Source organism: Trachymyrmex cornetzi, unplaced genomic scaffold, assembly GCF_001594075.2.
Source record: "Trachymyrmex cornetzi isolate Tcor2-1 unplaced genomic scaffold, Tcor1.1 scaffold140, whole genome shotgun sequence".
Taxonomy (NCBI): Eukaryota; Metazoa; Arthropoda; class Insecta; order Hymenoptera; family Formicidae; genus Trachymyrmex; species Trachymyrmex cornetzi.
In genome coordinates, this window is record NW_017295983.1 from 246544 (window position 1) to 266610 (window position 20067).

General features: G+C 29.3%; 3 protein-coding genes across 7 annotated transcripts; 2 read left to right on the forward strand and 1 right to left on the reverse strand.

The window, feature by feature from the left end:
* Positions 1-79: 79 nt before the first annotated feature.
* Positions 80-2542, forward strand: LOC108771154 (EF-hand domain-containing family member B). The gene is made up of 7 exons (XM_018523079.1): positions 80-206; positions 312-485; positions 985-1186; positions 1350-1542; positions 1746-1820; positions 1908-2080; positions 2316-2542. Exons 1-7 carry the CDS (start codon positions 97-99, stop codon positions 2499-2501), a joined length of 1113 nt encoding a protein of 370 aa, XP_018378581.1. The 5' UTR covers positions 80-96; the 3' UTR covers positions 2502-2542.
* A 281-nt stretch (positions 2543-2823) lies between these two features.
* Positions 2824-3736, reverse strand: Mpp6 (M-phase phosphoprotein 6). The gene is made up of 3 exons (XM_018523080.1): positions 3570-3736; positions 3316-3416; positions 2824-3127 (listed from the first exon to the last, which is right to left on the reverse strand). Exons 1-3 carry the CDS (start codon positions 3615-3617, stop codon positions 2824-2826), a joined length of 453 nt encoding a protein of 150 aa, XP_018378582.1. The 5' UTR covers positions 3618-3736.
* A 766-nt stretch (positions 3737-4502) lies between these two features.
* Positions 4503-19693, forward strand: Bre1 (E3 ubiquitin-protein ligase Bre1). Of its 5 annotated transcripts, XR_001940634.1 has the most exons (17): positions 4503-4728; positions 5412-5581; positions 6142-6328; positions 6408-6596; positions 6770-6912; positions 8292-8528; positions 8635-8760; positions 8860-9033; positions 9114-9371; positions 9884-10015; positions 10217-10488; positions 10591-10744; positions 10994-11107; positions 11371-11773; positions 12009-12103; positions 12395-12738; positions 18571-19693. XR_001940634.1 is itself a non-coding variant. In XM_018523086.1 (16 exons), the coding sequence occupies exons 2-16, from the start codon at positions 5432-5434 to the stop codon at positions 12674-12676; spliced, it is 2916 nt and encodes a 971-aa protein (XP_018378588.1). In that variant the 5' UTR covers positions 4503-4728; positions 5412-5431; the 3' UTR covers positions 12677-14113. The 5 variants fall into 5 exon arrangements, 4 of the variants coding, with proteins under 4 accessions (XP_018378588.1, XP_018378589.1, XP_018378590.1 ...); XM_018523086.1 differs by lacking the exon at positions 18571-19693 and having other exon boundaries at positions 12395-14113; XM_018523087.1 differs by lacking the exon at positions 18571-19693 and having other exon boundaries at positions 11389-11773; positions 12395-14113.
* The last annotated feature ends 374 nt before the right edge of the window (positions 19694-20067 follow it).

Sequence of the window (20067 nt, forward strand, 5' to 3'; positions counted from 1 at the left end):
ATATATATATATATATATACACGCGCGCGTTACGTAATGGTATAATTAACCTTTTTATCATAATTAATTTACAGTTGGATTTTTGTGGAACCGACTATGAAAGAGATATTTGAATATGAAGATAACGCAATGGTACAAGAAGATACTGCACATTCTTGGTACCGAAAATCACGTAATCATGAGCCGGAAGAACAAGTTACAAGAGAGTAAGCATTATGCTAATAAGATGTCAATAAGACTATATAGCTGACCAACAGAGATTGAGACAACAGAGATTAAGCTGACATTATATAATTGAAAATTTTTTACAGTTATAAAAAGTCCTTTGATAAATGTATTAGATTTGGCAAATCGCCAAAGAGCCAGGGATTGGAATCTCGAGTTAGAAGAATTTTGACGTGGATTAATCACGAACCAGTTACCTTAGTCAACGGTCGACAAGCGGATTTCTTACAACGCACTAGATCGTTTGTCGGACAAATCAAGTAATATCAGCAATGAATCAACAATTGTTAATCTTACGATAATTGTACAATTTATAATAGTATGACAAAAAGAGAGATGACAAAAATCTCTTATGTAACAAATCCTTTTCATCATGTGAACATATAGATAAATACAAATGTGTTAATTGTTACAAAGTTTAAATACAATAGTTTTAACTTTTACTATTTTTTTATAATTGTATCTCTATTCTTATGTTATTACTATAATTTGACATTTATATTATTCTTAATTTAACACATAGATTTAATTTACATAGATTTTGTCAACCCGTAAAACGTCGAAACTTAAACTTTAAATAATTTTAATAAACTATATCAATACAGAATATAATTTTAATAAACTATATCAATACAGAATACAGAATATGATTTTTCTTCTTTTTTTTTATACTAGCTACGTAAGTAATAGACTTGAATTAATTAATAGTAAAAATGATAAATTTTTTTGTGAAGAATAACTACCAATTTGTAATTCAAGAGATCCAGAAACATCGCGTCTTCATGTAGATACCATACACATTAGGAAGAGTGTCAAAGATGAATTAAATGTATCAGACAAACAAGTGCTTTTCTGGTGGCAATGTTTGCAAGATTTAAACAATTTCCGTCAAAAACTCAAAAAGCGTATTCAGGAAGTGCCGTTCTTAGACATAGAGGATGAGTTTTCTTGTCTAGACAAAGTACACATGTCTCTATATTTGTATTTGTTATAACAAAAATTCATATTAATTTATTATAAATTCGCAATGGGATACGAGGTAAATCGTTAATCAAATTAACCAAAATTATACGATTACATTTCGTCACAAATCACATTCTTATAATCGTAGAATTTTAATACAGGAATACGTCGGAACTCTACCTGAAGATAAGGTTTTTCTGATTTTCGAGAAGTATCGCATATATCCAAATAAGAAGTTTCTTGTACCATTAATGGACACGTTGCAATTGCGCACAGATGGAAATATTAATTACAGAGAAATACTAAATCTCTTGAATTGGAAGCGCAGTTTACCCGTTCTACCAATAATTAAACGTGATTAATCAATAATTTTTGTAATATTCTAAATTCTCAAAATTGAATTAGAGAAATGATAAATGATACATCTTTGTATGATAATTAATAACAATAACTAATTTTAATCTAGTATGGTAATTTCAAACGTATTTCAGTTCTGATTTTAATTTTTAATTTAACTTATAGTAACACAGCAATGATATTAAAAAATATTATTTTAGAAGCACCAGTGACAAGTCTAGATTGTACTACGTATAATGACAGCATAAAAAATATTCAGACAACTGATAGCGCAAGTAGGGTTTATTTTTTATATCTCTCGATCTTAAAAGTATTTCTCTCAAAGTGATTATTTGAAATATGAAATATAAGAAATATTATAGAAGTACGTGCGGCAGGACTTCCATCTGAAAGATCAGATTTTCTGATAACAATGTTACCGCGCGTTGGATTACATCCAGATAAGGAGAACTTGGGCGATCAAACCTCCACCCATTGCTTGATATCGCCTAGCATATTTATGAGATACGGTTTGACACATATAGATTTTTTTAAGGTGGATTGCTTGATTTCGTATTATCTAGTTATTCCATTGTTTAAATATTTTTACTCTTAATTCGGTATAAATTGTATCAAATTACAAAATCTGATGATTTTGTCTCATCCAAAAATTTGCCAAAATTTCCTAACTATAAATATTAATTTATATATTATTTTATCTAATTATTCCATTGTATCTTATACCATTCTATTATGAAAATATTAATTTATATTTACAAAATGTTATATAGATGCGTGACAAGGAAGAAATACGAAGCATATTCAAGAACGTCGGTTTCAAATTTTCAGAGGAGAACTTTGATACACTTTGGCAGAAAGGAATGCGGAAGGATTGCACCGACGGTATGTGCGTTGAAACATTTCGAGAGTTACTTGCCGCGTCAGGTTTCGTGGCAAAGAAAATTACATGTGACTAAATGCATACAAACTTTTCATCTTGAAAAATCTATATATATGAAGAGACATAAAGAAAAATATAAATTATGTATTTTAAGTGTGATAATTACTAATTAAATATTATTGAAAATAACAGCTATACAATCATATTAAAAAAAAAAGTAATATGATCATTTAATAATAATCAGTTTAAGTTTTATCAGATAAAAATTTATGCGTGTATCAAATATACAAACTGTACAACATATTTATTTACTTAATACAAACTGTACAACATATTTATTTACTTAATATAAATAAAATTATATGCATAATTATTATATAATTATTTACAATGCAAATTCATTCTATAGGTTTTAAAAATTTCGGTTTTTTACTTAATGGTTCGTCTTCATTGTTTGTTTTTATATGTTTCGTCTTTCTGTATCTGTTTGTAGTATCAAATTTTGCTCGCATTTTCGTCCATTGAACAGCCATTTGTTCATCAGATATATCGGCCTCTTGTTTTACATCTTTGTTGGCTCGTTTAGCATTCTTCTTTGCTTCCATTAATTTTTCTATATTTGGATTCATCCCTTGAAAGCTTAATCTACCGTTGTTAAGTTTCTCGCAGAAAACATAGCTCGATTCCATAAGAAATTTTCCACTTAAACATAAAAGATATACATAGAAGCAATTGATATCACAGCAATATTTTCACCAGGAAAAAATGTGAGTCTTAAATATACATATTTCAAAATACAAAATATTCAAAAATTCATATTATTATTTTAATTTACATAATTATTAATCCAGATATAAGGCTAGTAGGAAAAAATAATAGAAAGTACTTACGATGCTTTTTTCATACGTGATGTAAGCTCACTGCCGAAGTATTCCTCTCCTTCTTCTTGAAACTGTTCTTTCTCCACTTTGTCTTTTGTACGTTTCATGAACTGCGAACAAATCCACTTATTATCGTGCCACAATCGAGCGAACAAACTGACGTTATTTATTGTCATTTTGACGTCAAAGTAACAACAAATAACGTGAAATAACATTGCTTATTTGCTGGAAATATCTATTTTCTACAAACTTTTCCAACTCACCTTCATTTCCAGTATACTCTTTGACAGAGTGATTTTCTTTGAATTCATGTTTATGTTTAACGATTATAATATCACGGACACGGAAAATAATAGTAATTATTTTCCGTGAGACAGTCAAAAGATGAAAAACTGACAATTCCCCTCAAAGAATAGTCAAAATTATGAAGAATTTCTTTAAGAGATCACGCACGTGTCAATAACAAATACCATATATATAAACCACCACTTATACTATAAACAAGGCAAACCTAACTTTTCTTACAGTAGCGACTTTGACGGCAATCTGCATCACTAACATAACAGCTTTGAAGAATTCTATATTACCAACCTTACTTAATTGTTATCATAAATTTTATTTATCATATGAGTGTCGTCGACACGGCAATAATTTTCTTTACCTACCTAGATAACCAAGCTTGCGATATGCATGCTGGCATGTGATGGTTAAAGCGGGGAGCACAGACTCTTGCATAACACATAACACACGAGGCATAAGAAATTGAACCAACCAGAGTTCTCTATTACATGGAAGGAAAAGAAACGGAGAACTTCGATTGGTACATATTCTTATGCATTACGTGTTATGCGTTATGCAAGAGTCTGTGTTCCCCGCTTAAGCGGGGAGCACAGACTCTTGCATAATGCATAACACGTAATGCATAAGAATATGTACCAATCGAAGTTCTCCGTTTCTTTTCCTTCCATGTAATAGAGAACTCTGGTTGGTTCAATTTCTTATGCCTCATGTGTCATGCGTTAAGCAAGAATCTGTGCTCCCCGCTTTATCTGGGTATAATCGCATGCTTGGTTATCTGGGTATACGGACAGATATATGCATCGACCAAGTTCGGCTTTCCAATCGTTTATTTTCCGAACCGTTCCGAACTGCCACATAACGGTGATTTTTGTTGGTTGGCTGTCCTGGCTGGGGCAGGACGATCAACGGTACAACGGACTGGCGTGCTTTCTGCAAGACTCCACGATTTTCGTCGATGAAATCGCAAAAGATGCGGAGGTTCGCGACGGCTGATCCAAGACACGAGGCACAGTTTGCCGGAGAATGATGTCGTAGCAGCGAGGTCGTGGAAGCGAGGCACGAATAATCGTGGAAAGTGGACATAGCAACGGCAGCAGAAACAGTTTAATCGCTTGTACTAAGGTAAACCCGCGCCCACACGCCAACTCGCGCGCGCGAAATCAATAATAACGACATTACTCCAACGCTATTATTTCATTTCGCCTTAGCTTCGTAAATTGGAAAATTTCAGTAATATCTGTAATAGCCCCCACGCTTCTCAGTATGATCACGAATTCCAATTCTAATTATGTATCGTTTACTCCAATTCACTTCCACTGGCTACATTGTGGGCGTAACAAAACGAGACGACATCTTAGGAATCGTCGACTTTGATAGTATATTATAAAGTTGTTTTTATTTCTTGTTTTTGTACACATACTTTTCAAATCGTGCTTGACACGTGTTGGCCATTAATGTTTTTATTACTGATGACTCACCTGCAACGTCTATGTGGATTTCTCTCTCTTCGATATAGACATAACCTTGTAGAAGTTTTTCATCTTTTTTTTCTGAAGCTAATATTATTGTACTAACTATATTTACATCGAGATCTGATGTAAATATAGCACTTTTCTTAATCAATTTATATACTATAATAACATACCACATGTAGAAACTAAAATATTCCGTTCAAAACTGGTATAATTATTTACAGAATATATGATATTCTATGTACCAGAAAACATTAAACAGCATAAGCTTTAAATAAAAACATTTCAATGTTCTAAATAAATTATTATTTTGTTACTATTTATACTTGACAGACACAGCACTGCGTGCAAAGATGTCGAAACGACCCCCAGATAATGGGGACTCCAGTTCCCAACCACCTATAAAAAAGGTGCAGTTTGAACCGATTCTAATTGGACCCATATCTACTCTCGAAGAGATGGACATGAAAGTTTTACAGTTTCAGAATAAAAAGCTAGCACAGGTATATAAAGTTTACATTGCATTTATACTTTTATTACTTTTAATAAATTGATTTGTAATAGCAAATAAAGATAAGGATTAAACTGTAATAACATGATGTACATAATTGTATATAAAAAAATAATATAACTAAGAAAATAGTTACACAATTCTGTACTGTTGAGTAATTTTATTAAAATTATATTAATTATATATAAAAATATAGCTTATACAGGATGACATTTGCTATTATTGCAGGAAGTTATTGAAACTAAATTGTATTATTTTTTACTAAGAATATACAATAAAATAAACATTAAACTTTTTTGCCGAATAATATTTAATTACTTTTATTTATTCATTACGAAATAAATGATTTAGATTTGATTTCTCAATTGTCATCCTGTACGTACATATTACATACATATTTTTGTATATACTCTAAAATTTAAAAATATACTATTATTAATTTGATATAAATTATACTTTTATACATATATAAATTGTATATAAATTGTTTACATTATTATATAACTTTTAATATGTACCTATTCTTTTTCACATATAATTTACTTATTCCAGAGATTGGAACAAAGGCATAGAATGGAAGCTGAATTGAGACAACGTATTGAACAATTAGAAAAACGCCAAATGCAGGACGATGCAGTACTTAATGTAGTTAATCGATATTGGAATCAACTCAATGAAGATATACGTGTATTATTACAGAGATTCGATGCTGAAACTGCCGATGAATCTGAAAATAAAAGTAAGCTTTGAAAAAAAGGTGCAATGTAACGATATTTTCTGAGATAAATTCAACAAAATGTTTTTCTTTTTAATTATAGACGAGAGTGAGGCTACAACGTCATTTCTAATGCAATTATCTTCCTGGGATAAAGAGGAATTGGATGACAAATTAGCAAACCGTGTACAGGTATCAAAACGAGCTGTGTCTAAAGTTGTACAAGCATTTGATCGTTTATCTCAGAGAAATGAAAAAATCACTCTTGCACTTAAAGGAGAATTTGATGGCGGTAAGTTACATCCAGAATTTGTTTTGAGATTTCAAATTAATGTAATATACTTGAATAAATTGACATATATCTTGTTTTGATTTGCGGTAAGATTCAAATTTTTCCACAAAATCTCTAAAGAACTTTATGGATATATATAACTTGCAAAAAATCGTACATTTTTATAATTGAAGATTATAAATCGTATTATATAGAAGAGGCGCCGAACATTGACGAAGTCGTACGTCGTGCCAATGCGGAAATACAAATGGAAAACAGAAATCTGCAGGCGATAAATATACAATTGCATGAAAAGTACCACACTATCTCATTGAAGGTAATTGATTTTTTATTTTATTTATATTTAATTTTCTACTTTTTATGTTATCGATTATATACGTAAAGCTGTTATTTGTCATAAATAAATTACAAGTAACTTGAAATAAAGAAAAGGGAGATTATTATGAATATTTTTAAACATCAAAAAATTATTATTAGACATAAAAGCCCGTCTACAATACACGGAGTAAGAAGTAAGAGTAAGAAATTGACCAATCACAGTCGAATGTGAGAAGAATAATCGACTGTGATTGGTCAATTTCTCACTCTTCTTACTCCGTGTATTGTAGATGACGCCTAAGATTTTGCTTGTGTGTGTGTGTGTGTGTGTGTGTGTGTGTGCGCGCGCGCGCGCGTGTGTGTGTGTGTGTGTGTGTGTGTGTGTGTGTTGTGTGTTGGCAGGGTGTTTACTATCTAGAAAAACCTGGAATAGAATTTTTAGGAGATTTTTTATTCTTAAATATCAGGAATTTTTATGGAATTTGTCGATACAGACGGATATTTTTGGAATTTTACTTATTCTATCTCTTTCCGATAACATTGTTTCTTTTTAACTATTTTATTCGGTAATGTATAATGTTGTAATAATCGGGCTTAGCAATACGTATGGCATACACATCTAACATAAGTATATATTTATTTACATTTTCGTACGTGTGTCTTGCGAGTTTTTTTTTAATCAGGTGATAATAGAAGACACTTAGCAGAAGAAAGTAGCTTACTGATACTGTAGTGAGTCTTTTCTGTACAATCCTTAAAATAGGTTTCAGAGTTTCAAATAGAAAAGGATAGATACAGTCTCGTGGAATCTTTGTCTTCTACTAATTTATAATAATTTAATTAATTAATTAGGTGGTTTGCGGAAATCACTGATGAAGACTTTGTAAGTTCGAAACGTTTGATTGTCATAATAGTACATATACATGATATTTTCATACGATATTTATTAATAAACTATTATTGCTCGTTAAAAAAGCCCTGAATTAAATGAATATTTAATTGTTATAATAATTTGTTTGTGTTACTAGCATTCCAATTTATTTCAGAGTCGCGTTAAAAAAAATTATCTTATTTTACTTGGAATATTGAACAAAAATACCTAGAAAATCCAGGAATTCTCAGAGAATTTTACAAGATTTCAGTAAACACCTTACCTAGAATACCGCATGGCTTCATGTGAGAGTCAGATTTGTAATTAGCTCAAGTTTAATTTTCTACTCTACATATAAATTTTTATTGAGAAATTTCAAGAAAGGAGACTAATTTAGAAAGCTAAGGCTCGAATTAGATTGTAACATCATTTAGTTTTTTTTTTTTATTTATTTGATAATCGCGCAAAAATGTCAATACTTATTTATTTTGAATATTTCTTTGTAGATGTCAGAATTGCAAGATACAATAACAGGGAAAGATACGCTTGCAGCAGAATTGCGAAATCAAGTCGACGACCTACAATACGAATTGAACAAAGTACGGGCGAGAAATGATAAATTGGAACATCATCTTGGAGAAGCAGTCGAAAAATTAAAAGCTTTTCAACAAATTCATGGCACTGATGAGAAAGGCAGTAATAAACCGAATACTTTAGTTGCATCTAGTGTTTCTCAGACTAAGGTACATATTTTATTTTTGTACATAAAGATACAAGCATAAACTTGAGTTTAATATGACAATACTTTCTTTAATTTATAATATATATAGATATATATTATTTTTACAGCTTGATGACTTGCAAAGAGAACTTGAAGAGACACGTGAATTAGCTAATAATAGATTACAGGAATTAGACAAACTTCATCAGCAACATCGCGAGGCTTTAAAAGAAGTAGAAAAATTGAAAATGGATGTAAGTAAACAGTTTTGTTTCCTAAATTTTATTTATGTCATAATCCAATTTAATTAACTTTGCTGTTACTAAATAGCTAAATTTTAACATTTCTTGTAGATAAGACAACTTCCCGAATCAGTAATTGTGGAAACAACAGAGTATAAATGTTTACAATCACAATTTTCCGTATTGTATAATGAATCTATGCAATTGAAAACACAACTGGATGATGCTCGTCAACAATTGCAATCGAGCAAAAATGCACATTTACGCCACATTGAGATGATGGAGGTAAGACCTTCATATATCCGAAGATTGTGCTTACGAGCATGTAAATTGACATTTCATTTTTATTCAAAATCTTTTTATAGAGTGAAGAATTAATGGCTCAAAAAAAATTGCGCGGCGAGTGTATACAACTCGAAGACGTTTTAGCACAATTACGCAAGGAATACGAGATGCTTCGCATTGAATTTGAACAGAATCTAGCTGCCAATGAACAGACAGGTCCGATCAATCGAGAAATGCGACACCTAATTACCTCCCTTCAGAATCACAATCAGCAATTAAAAGGAGAAGTGCATCGGTACAAGCGAAAATACAAAGAAACTTCTACTGAAATACCTCGAGTATGTACTTATAAACATATATGATTTCTAATTAGTTTTCTTATTTTTTATTTTATTACAAAATTTATTAATTTTCTGTGATTGTCAACTTTGATTTATATAATATCTATGTATCAATTTATTGTCTCGAAATTGTCAGATTACAATTTCCCTTATCTTCTTTTACAACTTTTTCTTTTTTTTTTCTTTTAAAACTTTTAAACTTTGCAATTAAAATGTATTCTTTATTGAATATATTCGTCCCTAACTGAGACATAATACAATGTTTCTTAAAACTTTCCGAGTTCTTTCGACTTTTTAATTCTTTAATCAATCTTTTATAAACCGAGTCATATACATATCTATAGAATAAAAATCAAGTTTGAACCCGAGACCTATCCATTACAAGTCGATCGCTCTCTATGCATTATCTTAATAACAGAACAAAATATAATATAGATTATCACTCGATATATATTATTTAATTGTAATAAAAGTAGGTAACAGTTTATTTTTATTAAATTTTTTTCCAGTTAAAAAAGGAAGTAGAGGAATTGACAACTAAATTAGGGCAACAAACGTCGCAAGAAAATAAAGAAGGGAATAATTCAGATGGTAGCGGAAAAGAAGAAGATGCTTCAAATTCGTTGCCAGGATCTACACAAGTATAATGATATAAATGTATAAATTTAAATCAAGAGATAGCGATGCACTTTTTTCTATATAATTATATTAATTTTTAATGCATTTGTATATATGTAGTCCAGAATTATTTTTTCTTGCAAAAATATTAATAGATTGGACTATTAATTTTAAAAATAAGATTTTGTGTTTACTACTTATTAACTTTTTATAAACATGTACAGATAAAAGAAGAAAGTGGTGTTACTATAAAGAGGGAAACTGGTGCTGATGAAGAGGTAGAAACAATTGAGGTTGGAGAAGGTGAAGGCAACAAAAATATATCAGACTCTCTAACGTTAACTTCGCCAACTCTAAAAAAGGAGAAGGATATAAAACGTGAGAAGGATATCAAGAAAGAATCTGTGAAAACTGAACATCGGGATCCTGCACATCGCACCAAAGACGCAAAAATGGCAGAATCGGAACTCGTGAGAGATTTGAAGGCACAACTTAAGTATGTTTGTGAAGATATCTAGTGTTTTCAACTAAAATACTGATAGTTTTATTGTGACAATATATTTTTAGAAAATAAATAAAAATAAATATTTGATTATAGAAAAGCTGTGAATGAGATGAAAGAAATGAAGCTTTTATTAGACATGTACAAAGGTGTTGGAAAAGAGCAGCGAGATAAAGTACAGTTAATGGCTGCAGAGCGTAAAACAAGAGCAGAGTTGGAGGATTTACGACAGCAAGTCAAAAAGATTCAAGTGTGTTGTAATATATTTTATAATTACTAAAATTACTATATGATGATTTATAGTAATGTACATGATGATAAATCAATGAAATAAGCAACGCATGTATATTATATTTGATCATCTATTGCAGTTTGAGGAAAATAATTAGTTTGAATAAAGATTGAAATATTTTGCTCTTTAATATTAATAATATTATATAAATATTTATTTTTATTAATTTATATTTTTGTTTGGATAACAATGTGAATTTTATTGTAGGAAAGTAAACGTGAGGAACGTAAGAAGTTAGCTGATGAAGATGCACAGATAAAAATTAAGAAATTAGAAGAACAAGCATACACATTGCAACGTCAGGTTGCTTGTCAAAAACAGGTAGATCACACTTACTTTTTTTATGGTTAATTTTTATTTTTATTTTTAATATACGCTATATATAAAAAGATTAGGTCTTAATTAATTGGGAGTAGAATTGATTACAAAAAATCTAGTTGGAGGATTATTTTATATTAAGCAATTATTTATACAAATCATTACTATGGAAATTTTTTTATGTATAATGTTAAACAATTTTTAATATTAGGAAATATATGACAGAATTTGGTAGCATACGTGAACGGAAATGTAACGTTGAACAGAATTGTATTTGGTTGCAGGAAGAGGAAGCACTTCTGAATGAGATGGAAGTGACCGGACAAGCGTTCGAGGATATGCAGGAACAGAACTCTAGACTTATACAGCAGTTACGTGAGAAAGATGACGCAAATTTTAAGCTCATGACAGAAAGGATCAAAAGTAATCAATTGCACAAACTTGCGAGAGAGGAGAAGGATGTGTTGAAAGAACAAGTGTCTACATTAACGACGCAAGTAGAAGCGGCCAACGTAGTTGTACGAAAGTTAGAAGAGAAGGAGCGTCTTTTACAAAACTCTCTCGCCACGGTGGAAAAAGAATTGGCGCTGAGACAGCAAGCGATGGAGATGCATAAACGGAAAGCGATAGAGAGTGCACAATCTGCAGCTGATCTCAAACTCCATCTTGGTAAAATTCTTCATGCAAACGCAAAAACACCAAATTAAAATTTTAAATTACATAAAAATCTCTAATAAAATTTCTCACATAAATTTTGTAATCATATAAATAATATATTAAGATGTTTACAACATATATTAGCTATTGTTATATTAGCTAGAAAAATAAATGAAGATAAATGGTTTAATAAAAAATTAAATAAAATTATTTCTAAACAAGAAACTAATATAACTTATTGTTATAGAGAAATATCATTCCCAAATGAAGGAAGCGCAACAGGTCGTAGCCGAGAAAACAAGTTCCTTGGAAGCCGAAGCATATAAAACTAAAAGATTACAGGTAATGATTAATCTAAATCCTGCAGTAGCTAAAATATTTTTTTGTATTCTGAATTTTTTATATCTTTTTTTTTTTTAGTTAATTGGGTAGAATTAATTATAAAAGATCTGAGAGAATTATTTTTTGTTTATATTAATTAATAATTTATATAAATTATTATGCAAATTTTGAATGCTAAAAGCTTTTTAGTACTAGAAAGTAGATGACAAAATCTGATAGTGTATTTGAATACCATCATTGATAGAACTCAATCATTGATAAAAATAAAATTTAATATGAATTGCGTTGTAGGAAGAAATAGCGCAACTGAGGCGCAAGGTCGAGCGAATGAAGAAGATTGAGCTCGCTGAAACCCTGGATGAAGTGATGGCGGAAGAGCTGCGGGAGTACAAGGAAACTCTAACGTGTCCGTCTTGTAAGGTGAAGCGGAAGGATGCCGTGCTCACCAAGTGCTTCCACGTGTTTTGCTGGGATTGTCTACGCACACGTTATGAGACGCGGCAACGAAAATGTCCCAAATGTAATTGCGCTTTCGGTGCCAACGACTACCATCGGCTGTATCTATCCACATGAAGAAGAAGGTGCTGACTTGAAAAATACGCCGCGGTGTAGAGTTATGTTTTGTAATATGTTACGTGAGCATTTCTCTTTTCTTTTTTATATCTTTTATTTATTACTCCAATTTTTTGTGGAATGACCATATGCAATATATGATTATCCTTAAGTGCGTCGGTAATGAATCACGAATTTTGCTAAGTTCTTATTAAGACCATAGCACATGAAAGAAAAAGAACATAAGCCATAGACTTTAAGTTATAGATTTAAGAATCGCAGTCGAAAATTCAGGAGACTGGATAATCTATTTATTACTTTAATTCTATTACTTATATGTTTTCATAGCTTATGGTATAATTTATAAACTATAAGAATTAACAAGTAAAGTGAATGATGAATGAGTGAACGAATAAAAGAAAAAGAGAGATAAATAAGGGGGAAAAAGAAAAAAGCTGGATTGTATTTTTAGGTGATACAGTACGGGCTGCAAAGCTTTCAATTTTATTTACAATGTAAGAAATGATTTATTAAATTACTCTTTGATCTCGTTTTTTAAATAAGTTTGCGCGAGGTTATCGTTAACATCTACATACATCGATCGATCACTCAAAAATCAATGCCTTCTTAAATTATTCTTAAGAAGAACTACTGTCCTCTCAGTAATGACAATTTCCTGTTTAAAATGTCTATTATAAGATAAAATAATAGAGATCACTGAGATCAAGTTTGTCACTGGATTGATAATCATTAGTCCATTGGAAAAATTTTGAAATTATAAATCCAGATCACTGATTTAGTAATTGTGACTGTATCAATTAAAATTGATTAATTGACTGGCGTAGAGTGCGGTTGAGTTACCACTACGAATGTTTGGAAGCATTTTTTGATTGGTTAATTAGTAAAATTCTTTTTTCCGATTGATCAATCAAATAAGCATTTGTAGCGGCAACTCGACCGCACCTATTATTTAGATTCAATTACTGTTCGAAATTCATGAAAGTGTAAATCTGCTGAATGTGATTAATGTTCCGTCTGTATGTTTTGAACGTTATGCCTGGATTATGTCATGTAATTACTTTAATTTCATTTGAATCTTCATCTCTGAATTGAGAAGTCTCGAAAAAGTGCTCTAATTATCTACTTTTCACTTCTGAAAGTAAATTCACTTTCGTGTTAACATTTGGATTCAACAATTGGTAATTCATATGATAATCACGCTTATAGGTATTTATTTAATTAGAAGGATATAAATTTAGCAATCACGGTCCAAATTCGCTTTGTCTATTGTTTATAATACGAGACAGGCAAACTGATTAATAACAGAAATGTTCTGTACGATAATTACTCGACCATTATTCAATAAGAAACGAATTCTTTTTACTGATCGTGATTATATTTCTCATGATTTTCATCGAAATTGTCATTGGAATCAAGGTAGAAATTAGAGAAATAAGATATCCCATTGTACTTTTAAAATATCTTACACTATCTTATAAATATGTATTATTTTATTTAAGAACTGTAAGAACATATTTTTAAAAAGTCAAAAGAAAAAGGGGGATACATCAAATCAATATCTATAATATATATATTGATTTGATTGCAAAGCATTAATGTTAGCAAAATTTTAATACTAAACTGTCTATATTACTAAATTTAAATAATTTATTTCATTTGTAATTCAAATTTACGCTCCCTAAATTGTTAAATATTTGATACCATTATACTAATATTGTATTATAGTATAAATAATTTTTGAATATTTTCACATGTATGAATGTTAATTACGAATGCGAGCATCCAAGTACATGCGTTTGTAAAAAAAAAGAAATGCGTGAATAATCTATTTCGATAAAAAAATGCGACTGTGTGTCAAAGCTGTGTTTCAACAGTTTATTTTGTAGATCTTTCACTTGAACATTCTGAACTAATTTTCCTTTTTAGATAAATTCTATGTTATAATAATTTGGAGAAATATGTCTTTTTTAATTTCGAGAAATATGTCTTTTTGTCTTTTATATAGGAAAGTTTAAATGTATAACAATATAAATGCGTAAATGCGTTTATGAACAATTTGACCTCATTAAAAATAAACTCTCTTTTCTTTATTATTATTCGAAAAAAACGCTTTCTAACTGTTATAAAAGATAATACTTATTGGATCTATTTCAATTCTAAATTTGCAAAACTGTCTAAAAAAAATTTTTTTTTAAATTACAATATGTGTATGGAGGATAAAAATCGACAAAAAGGTCTAAACTTTAAAACGTTATTTTTCATTCTACTTAACACATTTCTGACATATTTATCTAGTTTTGCTCCATAACGGTTTAATTTTTTGTGTAAACAAACTGAATCGAAAACTGTCAAAATAAGAAGCTACACTTATATGAGCATTACATTATATAATGAAACTGTATACCTGTATGTATAGATTTTGTTGTTCATGTTATTTTACATATATGTTATTTTTGACGGTGTACGTAAAGCATAAATAAAATTGAAAATCGATTTGCAATAATTAATATAAGTGACAAAGAAAATTTTTCCGCAATCATATTTCGAAGTGATTTTAATCTCTAATAATTCTCATTTTTTATTTTACAAAATTGAGAAGCAAGACATTTTAATCTCTTATTTTTGAACTAATTTAAAGATTCTTAGAACATAAATTTAGAAAATGGAAAACATTTCATGTTATAGCATTTAAAAGATATTGCTCTATTCTTTTTTTATAATAGAACATAAGAGAAAATATTTTTTGTTTTTTTAGTGTAAGATATAATATTTAAGATATAATTTATATTTAATAGTTTATTTCATAACATTATATTAAAAAATTTGATAAATTACTGATAATCATGATATTAATACTTATTACATTTATTAAATAAATGTAATAAAAAATTAAAAATCAAAATTATTTAAATTCTTTACTATTTAAATTTATTAGTAATTAATTAATAAATTATTAAATAATTTAATAAAGACGAATAAAAACTTTCTTATTTATTTTAATATCTCGAAATGCTCGAAATTAGTTCAAAAGTAAGTAATTCTCCGAAGTGTACGTGTATAAAACCGTATATACAAGGGCAGCATGTATATATCTAATTGTTATATATGTATATATATATACATATATATACATATATATATGTTTAGTCCTCTAAATGATATAAATTAAATGAAAATATATATAAGTTTTGTTGAACGCTAATAACGTGTAAACACCTTTCTATTATATATAACAATTGAATAAAAAAATTCGATGAAAATAAATCATTTACATTTAAATAAAATTCTACCCATTATTTTTTTATTATAAACTTCCGTATTCTTCATTTGTTTCATCATTTGTTCTTTATTGTGAATAATGAACATAGACATTTTTCACGTAAATAATTATTTATCTTTATCTTTCTTATCAGAGGATGAAAATTGGAAACGGGATGCGGAGATTCAAATAATTCAGTCCAAACAAATTTATTGTACGAAATTCTTTTGGATTTTATTCTATCTTACCAAATTTGTTGAAAATCCTACGAAACAGTTCTACACAAGCTTGAAAGTATCAACGAGAAGAGCCTAGTTCAATCTAAATTACGTTTTTTTTTTTACAAAGTTTACCTTTCGCGGAAAGCTGCCGTTGATTTTACGGAGACACACAACGGCCATTCGAGAAGTACTATGGACAGGCAATTTCTTGACGTTGATTATGTCTATGTATACCGAATAAAATTTCATCGAGATACAACTAGAATAGAAATATTATCTAGTGCAGTTCTTGTGAAAAAAATGAATAAACAAATTTTTTAAATTGACAAGAATTCATTCTATGGGTGTTATGATTTCGTGAGGTTCGAAATCAGACATCGATTTGAAAATAATCAAATCCTTTTTTGTGCTTTTTTTTAATTCTAAAATTTTATGTTCAAGTCATTCTGAAGATCTAGTCGTTCTGAACGATTTATTTAATAACTATTAAATAAAAACTAAAATGTTATGTCAAATCTTATTGCATATCACTTAATTTTATCACTTTATACACCAGAGAAAGAAATGAAAAAGATTGTACTCCGAATCCAATTATAATTATTATAAAGAATACGAAGTGATACTAATAAGAGAATGGAAAAAAACGAATAGCATACATAAATCCCAACACTTTTAACAGATTGCTGATTTTAGAAAATAAAAAATTCGATGTTGCAAACTGAATTCGCGTCTTTTTTTTAAATCTGTCAATCTTTTGAAGGGATGTAATAATAAAGATTTAACAAAGATTTTTCGATTCTCAATTACATAATACTTCTTCCTTTCCTGATAAAATATAAAATTTTTGCATGGGAATTACCTTTCTCATCTGTTTGATACGATTATTCACTAAATAGTGACTTAACTTCAAAAATTAAGAGAATTAGTTATAACAATAATTTACTAAATAATGAATAACGGTAATAAATTATTTTAAAATTATAGTAACAATTTATTTTATGTTTACGTAATTATATTAACTATGTAGTGAGCGATGAAAGTGGAAATTAAAAATTTATCATAAGAATAATTACAGGGAATTAGATCTTAAATAAATTATTCAGCGTTATCCTTGCAAAAAAAATTTAATTTCTATTTGAATATTAAGAAACATGTATGAAATACTATATTAATTAAAAATTAACTGAAAAAATAATTCGTCCTTCTAAGTGTATGTGTCTCTATAAAATATAAATATAATAGAAATAATACAAACTGTCAAAATTTTACAATAAATATCTACTCGCATGTAAATTTACTATTTTATGACACAGAAATAAGTCGATCATTTTGATGTTAGATAAAGTTTATTCAGTTCGACTATGTTATTTGAAAAATTGGATGATAAGAATATTTAGTTATCATCCCGAGTCTTTCGTAAATTAATAAAAGCGGAATTCTAAAATCTCGGTGAATGATATTTGTATAAAAAGCATATTACTTCTCTTTTTTATAGGACCAAGAAAATTTATATACACGTGTTGCGGGAATGCCTCCCTTCCAAATTACTCTCTCTATACTGAGACAATTATTAATAACATTACATACAAGCTGTTCCAAATTCACTGCACATCTCTTTTTCTTTCATTTTACGAAAAATATGTAAATACAAAAAGATCAGTTTTTTTTTAACTAATTTTTCCGTTATTAGTGACACAGTCTGAAAAGTTTACAAAGTTTTCTTCTTGATAAGTAAAAATGTCACAAGGTATAAGATTGAAGATAAAAAGATTAAAAAGGCGGATGATGTTTCTATTCAATTTTCGTTCGAGAAAAAACTAAACCGAAATTTTTCAAAAAATATATTGTTGAATATTGTTAAAGAAAAAAACAGTGAACTTGGGATAGTCTGTACAACATATATTTGTAAATAATATATAAATCAATTCGGGTACATTTCACAAATAATTTGTTCATGGAAGGGATTAAGATATTCTTCCAATCTGATCGAACGATCGATCGCGTGTTAATTGACGCCCTTTACCATTCATGCCTTCAATTACATAATCGTATCCATTTCAATTTCTCGTATATATTGCTTAATGTTGATCAGTTCTCCTTAACTAAAGTATGCGAAATTATTCTCGACAGAAAACTGACTTAACTCTTTACACTCGAATGAGAGAGAGAGAGAGAGAGAGAGAAATAACAAGTTGAAAAAATATATCACAAGAGTGGATTAATTATTTCATCTAATCTTGTGATTTATTTATACATATAATAATATTATACATATGTAATAACAAAATTATATAATTATCATATAAATTCCTTTCACGAAATAATTTCTGTTTTTTTTTTAATTAGCCACAGAAGAGAAAAGAGTAGCTTATTTTTTATTAACTAAATTTTATTTTTCAAATTTTTTTTTACAGGATCTTCCTTCAATCGTGGGAAGGATAATGACGTGTAAAACAGGATTGCCGTGTGCAAAGAGTTAAACCTACAACATTAACAGTATCTTTAACTGTGACTGCTTTTTTTCTCTCGGAATCGTTCGCTGTATTATTCAATCGATGTTTAACGGTAAAGAGTGTCCGCATGATTGTTATCACACAAGAAAAACATTCTAGTTGTTGCGCTCGAGACTATAAGCCGCGTCATTTTCTTGCGTTTTCTCTTTTAGGACTACGGCTCTTCCTGGGGTATTTTTAATTACGTGTAGAAAATGCGAGAGGTGTTCGAGAAATAATACGATGCTTCGCGGGTTTCGGAAAAACGATTGCGCTGGAGTGTCGGAAGAAAAGTAACAGGACAGAAGGGATCACTACAGTACTTTTTTCGCGTAGCTCTCAGGAACAATCGTACTTTATTCTATGAGCAGCATGACAATTACGCTTCTCGGCTTCTTCGAGTTATGCGTATATATAAATATATACTGAACTCAAGGCACGTTAGTCCCCTCGTTTATCGAAAGAGAATAAAACATCCGATCTGCCAATCACAGTATATATACGGAATGTCTCAGCATCACTCAACAAAAATTGATTAGCTACGCAATGTTTCTCTTATTTAATCTTTTATCTCTATGTAAATCCCATCGAATAACTCTGACGTTTCTTATGCACGCCTTCCAGGAAGCATTTTTTTTAATTTCCCGGAAATTATAATAAATATATAAATGTTATGTCGAATCTCTGTAACGTCATGTCAATGCTCAAAATCTGAAAATTCACCTAAAAAGCGTCTTAGCTGAAAGATTTAAGTAATTAGTACGTTTGCGGTAATTCCGCGATGAAAGCTACTTCTCGAACACTCCTCGTAACTCGATGCATTCAGCACGGCCCAATAAGACTCACGTCGGCGCCACTTCGATGGCTCGGCTCAAAAAGTGGGTAATTTGAAAAATCTCATGTTACAAATGTATTCTCAATCTTCTAACTCGAAAAATATATCTACATATTTGCAATTTTATCTAGAAAATACTTATGATATTGCCTGTGTTCCTTCGTATAATTGAATGCAGAAAATAGATGGGTGAGAAGAAATCGATATTTATTTCATAAAATCAAGTTTTTTATTTTTTAAATCGAGGATTTATTAAGAAAATAGGTTGAATTTAGTTTGATACGTCTCATCTATTTTTATTCTCAATATCTTATCATTGTACTGTATTTCTTGCGTGAAAAATGTCATTATTTTTTTCTATAAATTATTATTACAGTGTAAGTATCCAATATTATACATATATTTCTTAGAAATTTATTTTAATTTTTAATAGAAAAATATACTAAATTTTAATAAATATTTGTTTGAATAGTGCCAGTTGAATGTTTATTAAATGTAAACATATATTTATTTAACATATATTTATGTAACATATATTTTGGTATAAGAACCATTAATTTGATGTATCTATTTTATTATTATAT